This window comes from Doryrhamphus excisus, chromosome 16, assembly GCF_030265055.1.
Source record: "Doryrhamphus excisus isolate RoL2022-K1 chromosome 16, RoL_Dexc_1.0, whole genome shotgun sequence".
Taxonomy (NCBI): Eukaryota; Metazoa; Chordata; class Actinopteri; order Syngnathiformes; family Syngnathidae; genus Doryrhamphus; species Doryrhamphus excisus.
Window position 1 is genome coordinate 7,267,195 of NC_080481.1, and position 22,620 is coordinate 7,289,814.

Below are 22,620 nucleotides of genomic sequence, written 5' to 3' on the forward strand. Positions count from 1 at the left end.
GACCAAACATTGGATATTGAAAAGTTGAAGAAGAAGAAGAAAAATGTAACCTCGATGGTCCTGATGGCTTTCAATGTTGCTGGCATGACATTGAGATCCCTCCTGAGATGTTTTCCACACGACACAGTGGGGAGGGCCCATCATGATCTGGGGTGATTTTTCCTTCAATGGAATAATGGAGCCTCAGGTTGTGCAGGAGCGTCAAAAGGCAGCTAAGTGGAGATACTGTAGGGGTCATCCCGAGTTAAAAGCCTGAGCGTCATCTCCTCGCCCAGTACGCTTCTCAAGGTGTCAGGACTTTTACCAACATACTTTTGCACACCAGCAGCCATCCGTTACACATACAACCCTGTTTGAAAACGGGTTAGACACACACCTTTAAGATGTTGAATTAGGACACTGCGATGGCATCTGTCCAAGGAAATGGATCTGTTTGGAAGCAGAGCCTAATGTTTACTTTCTCAGATTGATTAGCAGAAAAATAACTATTTGTTATGTGGGTTTTTGTTGGTGAAACGCAGTAAAGTGGCTTTTTTCTTAAATCCTAGAACTGTTATATCATCTCCTTCTCATTTTACGGCTGTTAAAAATGAAGTCACTGGATATTTGTTCAGATTCTGTTACCTGCAAATAGTGTGACCAAAAGCCTTCATTAGTGTGTCTTACTGTGGGAAGTGGTCTGGATTTGGACTCAGTGCTAATAATGTCTTTTCCATCAATGGGAAGCCAAGATAAGCAGTGCCGTATTATCTGAAATCGATTACATAGGATTAAGGGAGACCCTGCGGCTTTCACCTTCTCTGTTCTGACGTGCATGAACCCAGCGTCTCGGTTGCTCCCCGGGGACAAGAAGTGAGGGAATACCTCCAGGCTATGGGGAACATGAAGCACAGACATTTCTTGTTGTGCAGCCTCCACCTGACCTCTTTGCATCTAAGAATATTCCCACCTTGCAATTTGGGGATTTGATACGCTACTTTGGGCTCCTGAAAACGTCTTTTGATTCATTTAGTGACGCCTCTGAGATGTTATGGGAATGCAATCTCAGCAAGGAAGTGACTGCCCCTTAGCTAGGAAGTGACGCTAAGACAAACTAATTAAAGTCCGTGTATCATTCAGAACATGATTCTACTCTCCAAAACGCCCCTCGGACCATTTGGTGCATGTCTGGAAAGTGACGCTTCCGCAGGTTTTTGAAGTAAGTGTGCACCCGTGGGCCACACACAGCGACTGGAGCTGCATTTGAACTGAGGCTTGCGTGCATGTGTGTGTGTGTGCAGAACGAAGGAGCTCAAAGGTGTGAAAATGGTAAATGGTAAAAATGGTACAGGTAACCCACGGTACGGTCCATGCATTGGTATTTGGACTATGGTTTAAATACAGTTTCCATACATTTTTCTGTATCTAAGATTTGTGTTATACGTGTAATACACAAAACTTACAAAAAAACAGTTGAAAAATTGCAAGAATTTGCATTTTACACTGTTGGATCCTAAAGAGGTTCTAAGTAGTGCTTAAAAATCTACAAAAATTAGGGGAGTGAGACAAGAAAAAAAATTGAGTCAGCAATTCATCGTAATACAGCAACCATTAAGGTGAAATAGGCAGTTCATCAGGGGATTAAAAGCCCAAAATAGGTTTTGTTGCTTTTAAAGAGACAAGTGTTGCCATCTGATAACAACCTTGTTGTTACCTGCCCAGTAACAACCTTCATTTGGGCAGAGGGTGGTCCCATGTCTTGATGAACAACCAGTCGATCCTCTGGCTCATAGCCGGTGACATTTTTTTTCCATCTACCAAGACACCGTAAGACACATTTTAAAAGGTTTCAAATGGGTTCACCCACAACAGGAACGGTGCACTGTAAGATGCAGTAGACATTGACGTCTACATTTTCGCCAAGATTAGGGCTTTTAAAAACTGTAGTCTTGAACTTTTGATTAGCTGCTTATTTCAACATTTTAATGCTTGGTAAAACTGTCAAGAAATTCACTCAAAATGCAAATACTTGCAATTGTCAACTGGTCTCAACAGTTTGGTTAGTCAGGAGTGCTTCTCATATTATATCTCATTAGAAAGAACAAGGAAAAAGCTGTGGGTCGTAAATGGCCCCTGGGCCAGACTTTAGATACCCCTGGTTTTCACAGACATGAATGGGACTCATACTCTCTGATATAGAGTATAGAACTGCCTCACATTGTCATTACTTAGTTCTAATTTGCTATTGCAACATTTACAACAACTGCTCTTGATGCATGCTATAAATAAAATATAGTCACCACCATACAGAGGAACAATAGAACAAAAGGAAAATTGCAGTGTAGCGCAATGTGCAATGAAACAGACTGGAGTATGAATAGTCAGTGTCAGCGGGGGCCAGGAAAATAAGAGGACATTGTGGCATAGCCCGGAATCGAGTTGTGTACATGGCAAGAACACTCTCAAAAATGAGGTACAACTGGAAAAAGTACAAATACAGTAGTATACCTTGGAGTGCAGTAATGAACCTAATGGGTTACATTAGCCTGGATCGTACCATGAGGGACAAAGATCGACTTTGACATTATACTGTGTGTGGACAAATGAATCATTACCTTTTAAATAAGTCGACTGCCAGCGGGTTTGTGATTACATGATTCTTTTGCACTCAAGCCTTGGAGGTGTAATGATATCTTCTGCTGAGTCAAACTGCTGTACTTGATGTACGTGATGTGGCACTGACTACCTGAGCGCATTGAGACTGGGGAGGGGCTTGTAACAGCCCTCACTAGTCATTAAAGACAGTTCATTAGTTTTGTCGTCAGCCACTTTTAACAAGAGGGACTGGACAGTCGCCAGGTATCGCCACAGTTGCCAAATTGGCAACTCTGTGTGAAACGTGACTTGCCAACGTGCTGTCACTTCCTCTTTTGTATTGTATGAATGATGTAAAGCTATAATATTCTCAATGTTATATATTTTGTAACCTTTTGGGTGTGTGGAATTGATTAATAGGATTTATATTATTTCATATAGGGAAATTTGCTTAGGTTTATGTTTTTCGGTTTCATCGGAATGAATTAGTAACAAACCTGAGGTACCGCTGAAGAGAGCTGAGACACCATAGGCTGTGGATTGGTTGGTGGGCGGAGCCTTTGGGGAGGAAATCATTCTATGATGTTACACTTAATGTTTCACATTTTGAATAAAAATGTCCGCTTTACCCTCTCAATGGGTAATATGCTATAACCTTAATTTAGTGGCCACCTGAGCTCTTTTTTTTTCAACAATCCTGCACCCTCACACTCCCATCAATGGACCAGCAGGTCTGCACGCCAACCCAAACAACTTTCCCAGCATCGAGTGAGTGCCACCTTGCCCTTAAATTAGGGAGCGAGTTGCAGAAGCACAGCTTCGAATTTGGAGGCGAGCTGAAAAACTGAGTTGAGAGATTCCTTGCGATGTCCTTCCCACTTAACGCCAAGGCCACAGCCAACAGGGGAGCGACTCAGTATGGGATGATCAGTGCGGCGCTGCGTCAAGGTAACGCAGGCCCATCGACGGATGGCAAGGAAGGTCAGGGAGGGGGGAGCTTTCCCACCATCAGTGGACCCAGCGTGAGGTCGGATAATCACCAACCCACCAAGAGCGCCAAAACTCCCATTCGGCAGCATCATTGAGTGCAATCAGGAATAGGGCGGCCCAACGGGAGGGAAAAGGCAGCTTCTCAATGGAAGTAAGAATCTATAAGACCGGCTTTAGTATTCCTCTAAAAACACACACTTTCCACATATGTGTTGTTGGACGCACTTCCAGATGAATGCACATAAAGACGCTTTTGTTGTCATACCTGCCGTGCAATTACCAGTGCAGTGTCTTTGTAAAGGAACATCAATGCACAAATGAGATTTTAAAAAAGTACAGTTTGCCAATCAGCAACACATTGACATCTTTAGCAGCCTTACCGAGGAAACAAAAGGAAGGAGTTTTTTCATTCTTAGTGTCAGTTCAAATGACTTTTATTCACCAGAAGATGACAGCCATTGTCAAGATTGGTTCTCATCCTTGAAAGGGGACATAGCATGCGAGTCTGTTTACCCTGTACTGTATCATTACCACCAGTGCCCAAACAAAGAGCACTGGTGCGACTGATAGGTAACCCACCATGGGGCCAAAGAAAGTTGCGAATGGCAGAGATGTCATAAAGAAGTTAAGAAACTCCATTGAATTCAAGAAAGAACTCAAGACAGAGTTCCCCCCCTCCCCTTTTCCTTCTTTCCACTCCTCACTGAGTCTTCAATAAAGGTAAAATGATAATTTCATGTATCATTTATAATTATTTCTTATAATATTAATATTAATCTAGTTATTATTATTATTATTTCTTCAAGGACAAATATATTTTTGACATATAATGCCTTTTTTGTTCATATTTCTGTTTGCCTGGAACGAACGAATGACCAAAACCGAGGGATCATGTATCTCCCAGAGATACGTGTGTACATTTGCCTATTTGGTATGCAAAATAGACCATCCCAGACTTGCATCTGCAACATCTGAAGTGCCTTAGCAGGCTCACTTTGTTCGTTATGATTCCCCCCACGTTCTTCCATTCGCAGCCTCTCGCTGATCAATAGGAGTCTTTGAGGAAAGCAGAGATCCTGTTGTGGCTCGGCCAACATGCGGCCAACGTTGGCGCAGCGAAACCATGACAGATTCGTCACAGCCCGCTTCTCCCATGAGTCGGACATTGCAGGGGTAGGAACACAAACCAAGCGTTCCCTGCTGGGAGTTTACCCTGCTTGGGTGTACCGGTGGCTGGGAAGGAAGAGCGCGACTGCAGCTTTCGAATCCACCGACAATGGCTCGCAGAGCACATTAGCTCTGCACCGTCAGCAAGGTCAACATGCGTAATGGGAATGCAGATGTGCTAGGTGGCGCTCATAGACTTGAACTGAAGCCTTAATAGATGTAATTACACACTCAATTTGACGTTCTGAGCCAACCATCCCTTGAAGAGTCAAGCGTTCCCAGATACAGTGGTCCGTTGTGGGATGGATGCTTTACTTGGAATGTTAAACAGGAAGCGGAGCTGCTTGGATGCTCATTTGTGAGAGGGAACTGTTTGAAAGTGCTATTTACGTTTGCATTTACAAGCAGTGTGGATTTCTAGCGGTTAGGGGTTAAGTATTTATAAGTTAAGTATAAGTATTTGCACCCCCTAACCCACCCCTTACTTTAGCACATGGAAGATCCAATACTGAGCCTTTTTGAACTCTTCTGAGCCACCATTTTAACTAGCTACATTTTCGCATCACGCGTTCAAAAACCAAGTGAGTGTTGAGTGTTTGGACACCCCTGCTCTGAGCACTTCCTGTTGCACGGGGGATAAATATAACACGACAGTTGGTGGCTGGTGTCAACCCGTGCATGTCCTCCCCCTCTAAGGTGTTAGAATGTGTGTTGACGTGTGCCCGATGCCGCTCTTGAGAAACAAAAACTGTCGGTCCACATCTGTGCTTCAGAGGACCAGAAGAGGGACAGCAGACTAAAGGTCAGTCCACATGGTGTTGCTGCATGAGTCATGTCATGCGCCGGTCTCAGCTCCACAGAGAAAAACGCAAATCCACTTTCCTTCCTCCATTTTTCCATCCATCCCGGCAGTGTTTCCTGGTTGATCTTCATGGTTACGACAACAATAGGCATTAACGCGGTGGAACTTCCACGCGACAACATGCATTTTCTTCCATCTTTCACGGCAATGTTGTTGTTCTTCAAACTCTGAAGTGACAGTACACTTAACCGCCCCTGCCTCACCACAGGCCGCCCCTGCGGTGAGGCAACAACTCTGACTCCATTTGGGGGGGGGGGGGCGTCAAGGCAGTGCAGGCAAATTAGAATCGTGCGCCGCCTTCCAATCATATCATCAGACTCTCCAGATGGGAAGTTTGTTAGCGTGTGACTCAGCGTACCAATAGCATGTTTTCAGTGTGCATGCGAGTTTTCCTTCTTCAAACATGAAATCTATGAATCCAAGTTACTTTGCACCTTTGTAAAGGCTTGTGTTTTATCTCTTATCTCAACATATAGCAGGTATGAGTTTTTCTGATTTCCCCCTGCCCACCTCCCCCCGTTGTTTAGAGACCTTCCTGCGCTTCTAAGTGATGCTAGTCTCATCAGAATTTTGCCCAGTTTTAATGAGGTGCCTGTTTATTAAGTCCATTCAGGGATTCTCTGTGAGCACTTAGCATTTGCTCTCCAATTAGGGAAGCTAAACAGTCCCTGTTGCTCAGAATCGACCATTAGGGGGAAGAAGAGAAGAGCGCGTGCACTGACTGTTGGGGAGTGTTTGGCTGAGAGGAGGCAAAGGAAGAAGGTTACCTTTTTGGGGGGGGGGGGGGTGAGAAAGAGAAAGAAGTCTGCCTCCTCAGCCAACCGTTGGATTCCATGACAAAATAAGGTGAATAATGCCACCTACTGGTAGACATGAAGTGCTGTAGTTTGTTCGTGCACCACTGTGGTCCTGTAACTTTGTGCTATTGGCACAGACTTTCAGACATCAACCCATCAGAGGACAGAAAAATGCTGATGTCACTGTAAAAGAAAAAGTCCCATTGCTGATGGTGTTTAGATAACGTGGGCCAGAATCCCTGATTCTGTAGATCCTGAAACGCATGGAAGCTGAAATCTGATTGGACAAAAAATCTGACATACACAGACATGTACTAGGAGCAGTACAGCCAACAGACAAACTACAAAATGAAGATAATACACCGTTAATTAATACACTTTCATGGAACAAATATTCAAATTGAAGTTGTAAATGTAGACCGGTGATTCTGATTTAGGCTAGCAGAGAATGCCTTGCTGGCCCTGACAGCACACGACAGATTGTAGATAGACTACATGATTTTCTTATGGGTTAAATATTCATCTTTTTAGGTCTTTCCTTGGGATTCTTGGCCATTACTACACCCCAATCTGCCTTTCAAATACCTCCAATCCCTCCCTCTTCAAGACAGTTGACCAGTAAGGCGACTGCATGTATTTTTAGCACAGTAACAGATGGGGATATGGCAGACTGTCAGAGACCAGAATGATCTTCATCTCAGCTGTCAGACCGGGATGAAGACGGTCCACTAGAGAGGTTTTGGGGGGAGATGTGTGGTGCCACCTTTCTGCAAATACTTCCTTTGGTTTCAGCTCAATAACTCGTACTGTTCATATGATATCATCATATAGTTTCAGGAAGAGGCAGGAGAGGGGCAGAAGCAGTTGTGAGTGTCTTGGGAAGACTGGGTTACAGGTATTTGTGCATAAGACCGAGCTTAACTGCTACAGTAGATTTACTCCTCCCTTCCAGGTACACACAGGAAGCAAGGAGGAGCATCATTGTGACTTTGAGTCTTGTTTTTTCCCTTAATTGCAAAGGGAGCCGGTGAATACGCTGCAGGCTATACAGCTTGGAGGTCAAATGGTCAGTCTTGTCTTTTTGAGTCTGATGAGGCTCTTTTGGCAGCATGTCTGCTGCCCATGCTAATATCAAGGATGGGGCACTTGAGGGTGAAGGAGTGATGAACAATGTTATTTTCTGAGGCTGAAACAATCAGCACACTGCTGATACTTTGAATGCTTCATTATTTAGGCACACAAAATACAGCAAGATGTGGCCTGAAAGCCTGCAAAAAAGCTGATTAATATTTCAGCGTAATAGTTTTCCACTGTCCCAGTAGGACACTCAGCTCAGTAATGGATCTTTCAGTGAGGAGCTCTCATCAAGCCTGAAGGTCCTCTTCTGAATATTGTCACAGGCTTGGCCTCATTTCCATCCCCCGGCCCTCAAGGCAAGGTAAAACCATCTCAGGGTATATGAGGGTCTGTACACAGGAGTACATGACGAGCACCTTCTCCCACAGCCCACGCGATAGATATGGAAATGACGCATGGGGCTGGGAAAACCAGAGGTAAACACTAAACAAAAGACTGACCGTGATGACTCTTGCAAATCTGGCGCCCGGTAAAACTGTTGGCTTTGTTTGCACTTTTGAAAGACAAGGTTGCACAAGTCATCTGCAATGTTTTGTGCACACGGCTCTGGAAATTAATTAGTGTGACCTTTGAGGTGAAATCAACACGGTCACTAGAATACTGCCGTATAATGATGTGTATTGTTATCGAGGACGGCATACGGGTGCAACAAATAGCTTCCGAGCTAGTATAGCAGCCACCTCAGAGTAGATGAATTTACTCTTGCTCTTCTTAAAAGCTCAAGGTATTTCCGTGTGTCAACTTTATTAGTTATGCAAATTCCAGCTCTTTCGGCTCCCAAGTGGCTCCTCAGGCTTTTTAGTCTCAGTTTATGACCAAATGATGTGTATTGTGTAAAATGAATTACGAAAGTGAATGGTAAATCTGACAAAAATTGGCATTATATGTTGCCCAATGTGGCCGGTCGTTGCAGTTGCTAAATAGTATTTTCCAGCCACAAAAATGACAAAACATGATGATGTCCTCTATTAACACCTGCCACAACTTCAAATGTTACCACTTTCTCTCTGATTAAGGTGGTACAATCCCCAAAGTCTAATTGTACTTGCTTTACTTTTTGACAAAGTGTTTTGCACCGATAACCCTGGGATTTGGTACATTCTCCTTGGTAGTGTAATTATAATTTATTTCTTTTTGTTAACAGCTTTTTGCACTTCTCAGCCACTTTTATGACCACTAATTGTTTTAATTGTATATATCGCACTCAGTTTTTGTTGGGAACTTCAGTTTAAAGCACTGCATAACGACATTTTACTTTTATTTTGACGGTTACATTAACGGAAATTGTTTTATTTTGATAAGGAAACCACGGTCATAAGCGGAAATTAAAATGCTATTTTATAGCAATGCGAAGAACGAGAGCAGTTAATGAAAGGACAATAGAGATCAACAAATAATTAACACAATTTTAGTGTCAGTTGAAAGGGAGACAAGGTAAATGTATCGGCGTGAGTTGTTTAATTTTTTATGCACATGTAAAAATGTGTGTAATTTTGTATTTCAATGGATTTCTACGGTACTCGTGCTCTTTACTTCTTTTGTTGGTCATTGGACCCACATAAGTTCGGTTGAAGGCAGTTCCGGGCCATAATTTCTATTAGTTTACTGACTTTAATTTGTATGAAAATACTGCCGATGGGACCTTTCTGTTACGTGTGGTACTCGTTCCCCACCCGTAGGGGCAGTAGAGTACCACAATGCTCCCAACTGCTCTGAGAACTAGAAGCGTGGAAGAGTACAAATAAATATCATCATTGAGGCGTCTGTCGCGGTATGAATTTATATCGATTTCATTAGAAATCTTGAAATAACGTATAGGCTGTTTTCGGATTTGATATGCGTTTGCTCGCTTAAGTAATGTAGCTACATTGGTTAACTAGTACGTGGGTGTGCTTTCCTGCATTCTCTGTCGCTGGCAATAGCATTAACGTAAACCTGCTATGTTTCCTTATCGCTAGCAAAGCATAGCATCAACTTAACTCTGGTCATGTATTGTCCAACCCAGACTACAAAAGAAATGGACACTCGAGCCTTGAGGAATCGTTATCGTGACTACGATGGGAACCCTGAGCTGACGCAGTCGCTTTTTGACTCCCACGGCAAGGTACTCGTTGTGGCAAGATCATAGCGTTTGTGTCTTATTTTTGGTATTCTGATTTTTAACCTTTTGTAGCTGACGTCGGAGTTTTCCCAGCGGCTGAGAAGCAAGATCGACGAGCTCCTAGCTGTCATGGAGGGCGGTATGAAGTCTGCTGACCCAAGAAACTGCACCAGTTACACAGGCTGGGCAGGTGAATGCACCGTTGAATACGTGGTAAAGTGACGTCATAGCGTCTGGAAATGGCACATTCAGGAAGGCTGGGCGTGCGTTATTTTGTTATTCTTTCTTTTCCAGGCATTGCACTCCTCTACCTGCACCTCCACCGTGTTTTCAAACAGGAGGTGTTCCTCCAGAAGGCTCTAGAACACGTCAGCCGCAGTTTGAAGTGCCTGACCCGCCGTGATGTCACCTTCCTTTGTGGTGACGCAGGGCCGCTGGCTGTTGCCGCTGTGGTGTACCACCGGCTGCAGAGGCAAGGGGAGGCCGACGACTGCATCACTCGGTTAGTCTCACTGTTTCATCACTGCCATGCCAAAGGTTATTAGAACACTTAAACTAGTCACGATCATATTTGAGTTTGCTGATGTTGTTTTGGAGTTGTTGCAGCCGACAGTTGTCTGTCTGTGTCCCATCCCCATGCCTGAATTGGAGTATCTGCCGATACAATTCCGATACCAAAGCTCTGTTTTCATTGTCATTTGCAGACTGCTGCAGTATCACCCGACTGTTGTGAAGGGTTCGGGCGGCTTGCCGAATGAGCTCCTCTACGGTCGAGTTGGTTACCTCTATGCTCTTGTCTTTATCAACCAGCAGCTTGGCACCAACAGAATCCCTCTGCAGCACATCCAGCAGGTGTAAAATTGCTTTCATTCACCTCTTAGTTTTTGATTAGCAGCTATCTTCTGTGATCTCCTTCCTAAGATTAGTGAGACCATCTTGGCTTCGGGTGAGCACCTGAGTAGGAAGTTTCGTCTCCAGAATCAGAGTCCCCTCATGTATGAGTGGTACCAGGAGCAATATGTCGGTGCAGCCCACGGACTGTCCGGCATCTACTACTTTCTCATGCAGGTAAAGGAGCCATCATTCAACATTTTGAGCTAGAAAGCGGCTGTTAGATTCTGCTTTCTCTGACCCGCTCAGCCAGGATTTGTTGCGGCTGAGGAGAACATTCACAGACTCGTCAAGCCCAGCGTGGACTATGTCTGCCATCTTAAGTTCCCCTCGGGAAACTACCCTCCCTGCATCGGAGATGATCGCGACCTGCTGGTGCACTGGTGCCACGGCTCCCCAGGCGTCATTTATATGCTTCTGCAGGCGCACACTGTAAATGCTCTAATTGTCCCATACAATACCACATTTCTTTTTATAGCTGGTTTGTGCTAAGTTGAGATGTCCCATGTTGCAGGTATTTGGAGACTCTCATTACCTGGAGAATGCTTTGCAGTGTGGTGAGGTTGTGTGGCGGTGGGGCTTGCTGAAAAAAGGCTACGGGCTTTGTCACGGTGCAGCAGGAAATGCTTACACCTTCTTGGCTCTATATCGTCAAACACAGGACCCCAAGCACCTTTACAGAGCCTGCATGGTTAGTACACTTAAAGTGTATTCCCAAGGCAGATTGAGCTGCATGTTCCTGTTTGTATGCACGATGCTATACTGAGATGCCCTCTTCGCCTGCTGTTCAGTTTGCAGAGTGGTGCATCAACTATGGCTCGCATGGTTGCAGGACACCAGACACGCCCTTCTCACTTTTTGAAGGTATGATTGAAGCACCACTCGTGCTTTCAGTTTCACTCTTTTACCCTATCAAAAATCAATTAATTGATAACTTGTGCAGTTTTGTGGGTGAATATGGCCTATGATGTGTGTTTAAGCAATTTTTCCCGAGATTACATATTTCTTAGCACAAAAATGACTAAATGAACTAAAAAACACTTTCAAAAGACACTGATGAAATGTGGTATATAGTACACTGGTCCGTAGGCGTCGCTAATGTTCGGTGACACACACAAGCACCAGACCTGATGGCCAGAACAACCTGCTTTTATTGCAGGTTTGAATTATCTCACAATAGGCGCAATAATCCTAACATGGGCCACTTCTGTGGCCGTAACACACACAAAGATGAAAGTCAACTCTGAACCCTCAACGTCACTTCCCGGCCGCCTCGCTTTCAGGTCTCATAGAAACATGCACGTGTCTTAATTATGTCTTGCATGGTTCAATTTGTTAGGCGCTAATGTTAGAACATGTATTTAGAGGGTTGGAAGCTGGTTTTCTATGTTCTATGAAAAGATTCAATTTCTAAATAAGGAATCCTGCTTTGTGGAAATTCACCTATCATGGAAAAAGTAATGATCAGCGATGGCGATTAACAAAGGACGACTGTATAAGGCAATATGAGAATAAAGCACTAATGGAATAATCTTAAATTCTCACTTTCCACAGGCATGGCGGGTACCATCTACTTTTTGGCCGACATGCTGCAGCCAGCACAAGCACGCTTCCCAGCCTTTGAGGTGTAAGGCTCCGCAACCGCAAGCCCACAGGTAGATAGATGTCCTGCTGTGGACAAGACTGGATATGTCTTTTCCAAATACTTCCTGCTATTTTTCTTAAGCCATTTGTCATAAAGCCATTTGAGCTCCTATTAAAGGTAGTGGATGCAGCAGATTCCTCCAGCATTCCAGTGAGAGCTTCAACAATGACGATTAATCGATTAGCCAATTAATCGACAACTTGTGTTGGTATTCAGTTTATATTTTTTTATAAAAAAAAAACTATGCGAATATTTTTCAATTTCCTTCATCCTCCATGAAGGCAAACATATTGTCTGTGTTTTATGCAAAACATGATATTCTCACACATCAGACTTTGGAAAACTGTCATTGACATTTTGGCCTTTTTTCAAACTGTTTGTTTGGTTCGTATTGATTTGGTCCATAGAGGGCCTAACCGATTACTCAATTCATTGAAACAAGAAGCTGCAGATTAATTGATAAGGAACTAATCATTAGTTGCAGCCCTGAGTCAAACGTACAAATAGCGTTATACGCCGCCTCTTTCTACTTTGACCACACACGAGTCATGTTTGTTGCCAGCTAATAATAGCGATGAGGCTAAGTTTGGCTGCTAACCTTAGCTACCATTGAACGACTAGCCGCTCATAAGCACACAATGACTGCAAATGGCCGTTTCGCTTCTCTGAGGCTGCCTTTGTCTATGTGCACGCTCTTCGATATTATTAGAAATTTCATTCTTAGTTTGGTTCAATTTGTTCCTTTATATGCTAGCCCGCGGCTGTGTTCTTCTATTAAATGTCCTGTGGAGTGGGTTGCATACAGTCCCTTGAAATGGAAACACAATTTAAGGATTTAGAAATCACTTTAGCATGTCGGCGTTAGGAAGTACCTCGTTTCAGTGTTCTGCTAATGCTGCCGTGTTAGATCATTTGCACTGTCTGAGCAATAAACGTGCTTTTTCACGCGACTCTTGTGTTGTTGTTCTTGTGCAGCAGCACAGAATCACCACAAGGTGGAAGCAGTGGTCACCCCCCTACCCCCCCATTGGGAATTAATCTAGAATATTCCCATTATGATAAATTATGACTATTTTATGTTGATAATTTTAAGATGTTTCATAATAACTGCACGTCTTAGCTCACAATTAAATCCAAAGAAGTGGGTCAAGTTTTGTGTGTCGCTTCCTCAGCGTGACATTTGGCTCCACTGCTCTCCTTTCCAAATAAGGCTCACACTTTAGACACCTCCCACCGCCCTGAACGCCACACAACGACACAATGCCACCGCTCTTTTTTTAAGCCCCAGGCCTTCTCTGTCACCGGCGGGTAGCAGGAGGGTTGGCGGACATGCAGGGAGGGAGGGAGAGTTTGCTCCCTCACCACCCCCACCACACCACATCTCCGAAACCAAACACCTCAGACAGGAATGATTAAAAATAGAGATCATCTGTGCCGGGGCGTGTTCACCCTTTCCTCCAAACACCCTTATCCTTGGCTTGACACTTGTGTGTTCCACGTGGCGAGGCATCTTATTGTCATTCTTCACGCTTATCATTTGTGTGTCACCCTTGATGTACACCCCAAGCTCAGTGTGTACCATTAAAAAGCGAGTATCACCCTCTCTGATGGACGTCTTGAGGGGTAACTATGCTGCCATGAGGACTCAGTACCATGGAGAGCGCTGATGATGACGACATGGGAGCTGCTGCCGTTTTATTGAATTGTTCTGTCATTCAGCTGGACGTATATCACTTGCATGCTTTCTAATTATGTAAAAGTTAAGTCCAAAATATATCCTGCTGTTATGTCACCATTAAAAAATATATGTAAATTATCTCAGGGGCCTTCTAAAAAGAGGCAGCTGGCTGCCCAGGTAGAATATATTTTCAACCTTCAGTGCAGCAAACCCCCCTCAAATACTTTTGTAGTTTAAAGAATCTTGAAACTCAATGTCTTGATTCCAAAAATAGCCCCGTCCCCTTCTAAAGGCCTGCAGCCGCTGTAACCCAGGCGCCGCTCACCTCTCCGTTTGCCCTAAGAAAGTTAAAGATGTCTCCTCGTGTCATCGGAGCCGCCTTATTAGCATGTGTGACGTCACGGGCCAAGAATAAATAAGAGGGGCGCTCACGCCAAGCCTCAGGACCATTCTGTCTCGGGACTTCCTCTTCTTTCCTTCCTGCTCCTGTAGCTCCGACTCTCCAACATGGTGTGTACTCACTTGTGTGGTGGATCTTTGCGGGTGGGGCAGCGGTACCAATGGAGTTACTTTTGTTTTTTTTGGTGTGAATTTGGATATCGCCTTGATTATGATTTGTTAGACTCCCAAAATCAACTTCAAGAATGAAAATGTAAAGAAGATAAATACATGTATTTTTATTTTCCTTTTATAATTGCATCATTTTACTCTGTGTCCTTTCCGTGTGTGTTTGTGCACATTCCCGTGTTGCAGACCGAGTTCACGCCGGATCAGATTGAGGGTGAGTGAGGAAGATTCTTCCATCTCCAGTTCAATTACTGTTTATTGTCGGTGTGTTCAGCGGCGCCAAAACAGCATGACAGTTGTCGGCAGGGGTGGGGCAGAATGTGAGTTATGTCTATTCTGAGCCCCCTCGGCCTTGCCCCGTTGCTCTCCAGGGGTCAAGGTTTAGCATCCACACCTTCTGAGCGAGGTCACCTTACAGTCGGCGTTGAACCGTCGCCATATGTTTCATTTAATACCCTGATACGGGTGCGCTGAGCCCTCAGATTAGCATCCTTAACTCCCCAGTCAGCATTTTTAAGTTTAACACGCCTGTCACCATGCCTCTATATGGCGACGCTGTTGGGGGGGCCAGGGGGGTGTATCAGCTTGCAGTCCCTCATGGGGCTACAGCTGTTGTCACCCCTGCTAGTTGGTCAACAACATAAAAGCGGACAGATGTACAAAAATAACTTTTTTTTCCAGACTTCAAGGAGGCCTTCGGTCTCTTCGACAGAATCGGTGACAGCCAGGTGGCCTACAACCAGGTGGCCGACATCATGCGCGCCCTGGGCCAGAACCCCACCAACAAGGATGTTGTCAAGATCCTGGGCAACCCGACCGCCGACGGTAAGAACTCGCTCCTCTCTCCAGTGACTTGACCGGTGCTGTACTCACACTCCAACCCCCGGCCCCGCTCCCTCCGCCCCTGCAGACATGGCCAACAAGAGGCTCAATTTTGACACCTTCCTGCCCATGCTGAAGCAGGTGGACGCTCTGCCCAAGGGTACCTATGACGACTACGTTGAGGGTCTGCGCGTCTTCGACAAGGAGGGCAACGGCACCGTCATGGGCGCTGAGCTGCGCATTGTGCTGTCCACCCTGGGTGAGTCTCACCCTACTATCACTCAAATAAGCACGCACACAACCATTTCTGACATGGAGGGGGTGTCGGTCCACAGGAGAAAAGATGAGTGAGCCCGAGATTGATGCCCTCATGACCGGGCAGGAGGACGAGAACGGCAGCGTGCACTACGAGGGTACGCTTCCCAGCATGCCTTGCTATTCTCTTAACGTACCAGGAAGTGGCATTGAAGTTTGTGTCCCTGCTTAACTTGCAGCTTTCGTCAAGCACATCATGTCCGTTTAAGCGTCCCGCAGCAGGAGAGCGTGTTCAAGGACATCGGACACCATTTGGAAGACCAACAAGAAAAAGACAAGGACTTTGTACAAGGGATGTTGAAGCGAGCCCGACTTGTTTATTTTGTTTTCCTTTCCGTTTCAACCCTCCTCTATCGGGACATCACCTCTCCGTTGTAGAGCCCATCAAGCGCCCACCACCGGGGCGTGTCTCCACTCGCCACATGGGGTGAGGAAAAGGGGGAGCAGGGGTGACCACTCATCAAGTGAGGGCCGATCCCTCCCTTCCCACCGCCACCTCATTCAGTCGTGCCACCACTGGCCCAGCAACGCCAAAGGTCCTGGAGAATGGCAGTGGAACAATCGCCAACGATCCCACTAAACTGTAAATTATTTTCACTGTTCATTTCAGAATAAACTTTTCCAAAGTACATCCCATCTCAGTTGGTTCTTGATCTTTCATTCATACTGCTAGAGCAACAAACCATGCTGTTGGCTGTTTGGTTTTCCCATTTTTTTTTTATTTTCTTATATATGCCTAATTATCACGGCGGTCCAGTGGTTAGCGCGCAGACCTCACAGCTAGGAGACCAGGGTTCAATTCCACCCTTGGCCATCTCTGTGTGGAGTTTGCATGTTCTCCCCGTGCATGCATGGGTTTTCTCCGGGTACTCCGGTTTCCTCCCACATTCCAAAAACATGCTAGGTTAATTGGCGACTCCAAATTGTCCATAGGTATGAATGTGAGCGTGAATGGTTGTTTGTCTATATGTGCCCTGCGATTGGCTGGCGACCAGTCCAGGGTGTACCCCGCCTCTCGCCCGAAGACAGCTGGGATAGGCTCCAGCACCCCCCGCGACCCTCGTGAGGAAAAGCGGTAGAAAATGAATGAATGAATGAATATATATATATACAGTGAAGAAAATAAGTATTTGAACACCCTGCTATTTTGCTATTTCTCCCACTTAGAAATCATGGAGGGGTCTGAAATTTTCATCGTAGGTGCATGTCCACTGTGAGAGAGATAAACTAAAAAGAAAAATCCAGAAATCACAATGCATGATTTTTTAACAATTTATTTGTGTGATACAGCTGCAAATAAGTATTTGAACACCTGTGTATCATCTAGAATTCTGACCCTGAAAGACCTGTTAGTCTGCCCATTAGAAGTCCACCTGCACTCCATGTATCATCCTGAATCAGATGCACCTGTTTGAGGTCGTTAGCTGCATAAAGACACCTGTCCACCCCATACAATCAGTAAGACTTTAACTTGTAACATGGCGAAGACCAAAGAGCTGTCCAAAGACACCAGAGACAAAATTGTACACCTCCACAAGGCTGGAAAGGGCTACGGAGCAATTACCAAGCAGCTTGGTGAAAAAAGGTCCACTGTTGGAGCTATCATTAGAAAATGGAAGAAGCTAAACATGACGGTCAATCTCAATCGGAGTGGAGCCCCATGCAAGATATCACCTCGTGGGGTCTCAATGATTCTAAGAAAGGTGAGGAATCAGCCCAGAACTACACGACAGGACTTGGTCAATGACCTGAAAAGAGCTGGGACCACCGTTTCCAAGGTTACTGTAGGTAATACACTAAGACGTCATGATGTGAAATCATGCATGGCACGAAAGGTTCCCCTGCTTAAACCAGCACATGTCAAGGCCCGTCTTAAGTTTGCATATGACCATTTGGATGATACAGAGGAGTCATGGGAGAAAGTTTTATGGTCAGATGAGACCAAAATAGAACTTTTTGGTCATAATTCCAATAAGCGTGTTTGGAGGAAGAAGAATGAAGAGTACAATCCGAAGAACACCATCCCTACTGTGAAGCATGGGGGTGGTAGCATCATGCTTTGGGGGTGTTTTTCTGCACATGGGACAGGACGAGTGCACTGCATTAAAGAGAGGATGACTGGGGCCGTGTATTGTGAGATTTTGGGGAACAACCTCCTTCCCTCTGTCAGAGCATTGAAGATGGGTCGTGGCTGGGTCTTCCAACACGACAACGACCCGAAGCACACAGCCAGGAAAACCAAGGAGTGGCTCCGTAAGAAGCATATCAAGGTTCTAGCATGGCCCAGCCAGTCTCCAGACCTGAACCCAATCGAAAATCTTTGGAGGGAGCTCAAACTCCGTGTTTCTCAGCGACAGCCCAGAAACCTGACTGATCTAGAGAAGATCTGTGTGGAGGAGTGGGCCAAGATCCCTCCTGCAGTGTGTGCAAACCTGGTGAAAAACTACAGGAAACGTTTGACCTCTGTAATAGCAAACAAAGGCTACTGTACCAAATATTAACATTCATTTTCTCAGGTGTTCAAATACTTATTTGCAGCTGTATCACACAAATAAATTGTTAAAAAATCATGCATTGTGATTTCTGGATTTTTCTTTTTAGTTTATCTCTCTCACAGTGGACATGCACCTACGATGAAAATTTCAGACCCCTCCATGATTTCTAAGTGGGAGAAATAGCAAAATAGCAGGGTGTTCAAATACTTATTTTCTTCACTGTATATGTGTGTGTGTGTGTGTGTGTATGTGTATATATATATATGTGTGTGTGTATGTATATATATATATATATATATATATATATATATATATATATATATATATATATATATAAATTAATATATATATGTATATATATATATATGTATATATATATATATATATATATATATATATATATACACATATATACATATATACATATATATATACACATATATACATATATACATATATATATATATTAATTTATTTATTTATTCTGGAACTTCACCATAGTGGGGAATTTTTGAAATTATCTGAACAACGTACGCTTCCTGAAGACGATAAAGTGTTGTGCAATACTATTGATAGCCACTAGATGGCAGAGTTGAGCGGCAATGAAACTAACGGGATCTATAACATGTCGTCCGTTGTTGTTTAATTCCTATTAACTTCAACTATTTTACTTTTAATTTTCTGTTACACTGAAGTTGAAAACCGCATAAAACCATTATTTACTTTGTAATACTTTATGTTTGTCGTGCTTTTCGACTAAGCACGCGGTAGAGGGATATAGCTTCATCAATATCGATGTTTTTTTCAGAGCCGTTTATTTTGTCGTGGAAACGAACATTTTTACAAAGGTTCCTTGAAATAAGCAACAGTACAACACAACATAACCGTACTCTCAGTGAAACATTTTTACGTGACATTACATATGTTTAATTCTGCTAGAAATCAAACATTACAAAGGAAACAATGCCAAGTAATCGCGCTTCCACCGTAGCGTAGAGCTCCTGCTGTTTTTTCCCACCCGGATAGCTCCTCGCTGTGTGTGACAGGGTGAGCTAATTGCGGTAAATATCTATTTAGCACACGTTAGCAGCATCAGCCATACTCCGAAGGTGTCGGAAGGTGGCAGTAGTGCACACCAGAAGTTGACTGCCAACTGCGAAAAAGAAGAAGAAAAGGAAGCCGCTTGAAAAAACAAGTGGGAAGATCAGGATCAAATCAGGAGCGTGTAAATAGAAGACAACCGAGTTCGGGTTTGTCGCTGTACTCGGGTTTCTCGCGATGTTTGTCAGGCGTGTTGCCAAAGTGTGCCGTTCAGGCTTAAAAAATGTGTCGAGTGAGGTACGACTTTTGCCGTCAGTTGCTGTGAGGTGAATATTCTAAATAATTATTTATTTTAAAAAAGTTTAAATTAGAAATATGTCTGATCCTAATGCAAATCTGCTGTATAGTGTACATTATTTTAATTGAATTGTGTATTTCTATTGAAGTAGGTCAAAGCGACCTTTGACACAGTTAAATGTCCAAAGGACGTCACTGGCTTGTTTTAGCATAAAGGCGAAAGCAGCGATTTGTTTTCCAAGGAATGCAAACGTGTATATTTTATACATGAAGTACACGCATGTAGAGCAGTTTTTGTGTAAATGCCATGAAAGTGTCAAAACAATTGATTTTATTGTATTTGCTATACTGTATTCTTGTGTCCAGACTCCAGCACAGTGATGCCCAGGAGCTCCCTTCCATCCGTCTGGAAACATCCAGTGCAAAGAACTTGATGGACATCGGGACTCGACGGATTTTCAACGCGGATCATGACATCTTTCGGCAGAGTGTGCGGCGTTTCTTCCAAGAGGAGGTGGTGCCCCATCACAAGGAATGGGAGAAAGCAGGCCAGGTGAGCAGGGAGGTGTGGGAAAAGGCTGGTGAGCAAGGCTTGCTGGGAGTTATGGTGCCAGAGAAGTGCGGCGGAATCGGCGGGGACCTGTTCTCAGCCGCCATCACGTGGGAGGAGCAGTGAGTGGCCAAAACAAACCACGAATCACGTCTGATGTCCTTTTTCTCACGTGTTCTCATTTCATCCATCAGGATGTACTCCAACTGTTCAGGCCCGGGTTTTGCGCTTCACTCCGACATCGTCATGCCCTACATCATCAACTATGGCACGAAGGAGCAGATGGAACGCTTCATACCGGAGATGACTTCAGGGAAATGCATCTGTGCCATTGCCATGACCGAGCCAGGAGCAGGCAGGTCAGGACTCAAGATTGTCTCAAGAAGTTGGCATGCGTGGCGCCTTGTTGACGTGTCTTCCATGACCTCTCAGTGACCTCCAAGGTGTGCGGACATATGCCAAGCGGGATGGCAGCGACTGGATCCTGAATGGCAACAAGGTGAGTCGCATGTCCGACAGTTGTCGGTTCTGTTCACCACGGTACACTTTGGTAAATCCTGATCAGCTTTGTGTTTCCAAGACTTTGATGATGTGTAAATATTATGATATCGTATCTGTAAAAAAAAAATTATATTTGTGCTATTTTTTGTCAAAAGTCATGACTTTTGTGAATGTTTGTTCATGTACGTACGTATGTTCATCGGTGCAGTGTGGTATTGTGTCACTACACCAGTAATTTGGTTCTTTGGCGTAATAATGTTCACAATAATAACAATGTCGCTGTAGGCTGCTTCGTATTCAGGTCACATGATATAAATCCAGCATAATAAACACGAGGCAAAATATGTGATAACAGAAACATCTTGATCCCATCGCACTAATTCTACTCTTGGTATCTATCATATCGATATTTGGATGGATCCACCTGCCCCTACCCTCCAGTAGTAAACTAGACTGTACTACTTAACAGTAACAAGATGAAAGTGTGTTTTTCAAACTTGTCCCCCGTGTAGGTGTTCATCACCAACGGCTGGATGGCTGACCTGGTGGTGGTGGTGGCCGTGACCAACCGTGAGGCAAAGACGGCAGCGCATGGCATCAGCCTCTTCCTGCTGGAGGATGGCATGAAAGGCTTCCACAAAGGCAGCAAGCTGGAGAAGCTCGGCCTTAAGGCGCAGGTACTTCATGTTGGTTCCCCCGTCTCCACTGCACCACTTCTATCATCTCATCTTCTTCTGAAGGACACGGCTGAACTGTTCTTTGAGGACGTCCGGCTCCCGGCTGACGCACTATTGGGCGGAATCAACAAGGGGTTCTACTACCTGATGAACGAGCTGCCGCAGGCAAACGGCCCCCTGTGCACACGTGCTGTTTGCACATCTTCAATGTTTATCTACTGGTGTGATTTCTGTTTTTAGGAACGTCTGGTGATTGCAGACATGGCCATCGCCAGCTGTGAGTTCATGTTCGAGGAAACCAGGAGCTACGTGTTGCAGAGGAAAGCGTTTGGGAAGACCATCTCTCACCTGCAGGTGTGTAACCATGCATGTTTATGCTCTGCTGGGTTAAAGTGACTTTGTGTGCCCCTCCCAGACCGTACAGCACAAACTGGCCGAGCTAAAGACGGAGATCTGTGTGGGCAGAGCGTTCGTTGACAGCTGCCTTCAGCTACACGCCAAGCGACGTCTCGACCCCTCCACTGCTTCCATGGCCAAGTATTGGTGAGAGTCCAAAGACAGCCTCTTTTCCTTTGTGTGCGCAGCCACTGTTTGGTGCTTGGATATCCTTTCTCTCTGCAGGGCGTCTGATCTGCAGAACAAGGTGGCCACGCAGTGCCTGCAGCTCCACGGGGGCTGGGGCTATATGTGGGAGTACCCCATCGCTAAGTAAGCGCTGAGTAGACATCAGCGTCCTTAAAATGTTGCTGAGTGCTGTTTCTTTCATCCTTAAAGGGCATTTGTGGACTCCCGTATTCAGCCCATCTATGGAGGAACCAATGAGATCATGAAAGAGCTCATCGCCAGAACCATTGTCAGCCAGCAGTGAAACAGATGCTCACCACCATTGACAATGACATTCAATCTGTTTACAGCTCCAGCTTAGTGCCAATATGTGACAATTAGACACCTGATGTGTTTGAACATCCTAAACAAGCATGTCAAAGTAGACGTGGAGGGTTTCACTGGGCGAAAAGCAAAAAATAAGAAGAAGAAATATGTAATTAAAGAGGCAAAGGCAAATAAAAAAAATTAAATGTATGTAATAATTGAAAAAATGTAAATTACCAATGAGGAACTAGGGGTTGCCTGTGGACAGGAAGAGATATATTTGGATATTTGTGTTTTAGTTCTTACGGGCATTTTTTTTGCATGAAAATACTTAACTTAAATTGCGTGGATGTGCATATTTTTTGACTAATAGGACATATTCGAAGAGCGTTTCCATTCATACATTAGAAAGTAAATTTGAAAACAAGATATTCTGGGAAGCTGTAGGAAATAATGGAATTGTCTCTTACTAACTGTGCAGGCAAAACATGTTGGCAATAGTGGCCTTGCAAGTGTAGAAATATGACCTCTGTTAGTAGTAAACAAAACTCTGCCTTATCTTGGATCATCCCTTATTGAGTCGAGTCTGGCCCATTTTTTTAAAGAAAGCTCAAACCACATGCATTTAATCCTTCGTTTAGAC

At 44.4% G+C, this 22,620-nt stretch overlaps 3 protein-coding genes across 7 annotated transcripts; all 3 read left to right on the plus strand.

Moving 5' to 3' along the window:
* Positions 1–8,831: 8,831 nt before the first annotated feature.
* Positions 8,832–13,188, plus strand: lancl1 (LanC antibiotic synthetase component C-like 1 (bacterial)). 5 transcript variants are annotated; one of them, XM_058051910.1, is made up of 10 exons: positions 8,832–8,961; positions 9,533–9,631; positions 9,701–9,818; positions 9,923–10,130; positions 10,333–10,480; positions 10,550–10,696; positions 10,769–10,951; positions 11,034–11,210; positions 11,311–11,383; positions 12,074–13,187. In XM_058051910.1, the coding sequence occupies exons 2-10, from the start codon at positions 9,545–9,547 to the stop codon at positions 12,148–12,150; spliced, it is 1,218 nt and encodes a 405-aa protein (XP_057907893.1). In that variant the 5' UTR covers positions 8,832–8,961; positions 9,533–9,544; the 3' UTR covers positions 12,151–13,187. The 5 variants fall into 5 exon arrangements, with proteins under 5 accessions (XP_057907893.1, XP_057907894.1, XP_057907892.1 ...); XM_058051911.1 differs by having other exon boundaries at positions 8,884–8,975; positions 12,074–13,188; XM_058051909.1 differs by lacking the exon at positions 8,832–8,961 and adding an exon at positions 9,111–9,298 and having other exon boundaries at positions 12,074–13,186.
* Positions 13,189–14,248: 1,060 nt separating this feature from the next.
* Positions 14,249–16,182, plus strand: mylz3 (myosin, light polypeptide 3, skeletal muscle). The gene is made up of 6 exons (XM_058051913.1): positions 14,249–14,352; positions 14,596–14,623; positions 15,091–15,234; positions 15,320–15,490; positions 15,567–15,644; positions 15,726–16,182. Exons 1-6 carry the CDS (start codon positions 14,350–14,352, stop codon positions 15,752–15,754), a joined length of 453 nt encoding a protein of 150 aa, XP_057907896.1. The 5' UTR covers positions 14,249–14,349; the 3' UTR covers positions 15,755–16,182.
* Positions 16,183–19,172: 2,990 nt separating this feature from the next.
* Positions 19,173–22,515, plus strand: acadl (acyl-CoA dehydrogenase long chain). Its single transcript, XM_058051096.1, has 10 exons — positions 19,173–19,408; positions 19,746–20,051; positions 20,124–20,288; positions 20,362–20,428; positions 20,943–21,107; positions 21,171–21,272; positions 21,348–21,461; positions 21,523–21,650; positions 21,729–21,815; positions 21,882–22,515. Exons 1-10 carry the CDS (start codon positions 19,320–19,322, stop codon positions 21,973–21,975), a joined length of 1,317 nt encoding a protein of 438 aa, XP_057907079.1. The 5' UTR covers positions 19,173–19,319; the 3' UTR covers positions 21,976–22,515.
* Positions 22,516–22,620: the final 105 nt, after the last annotated feature.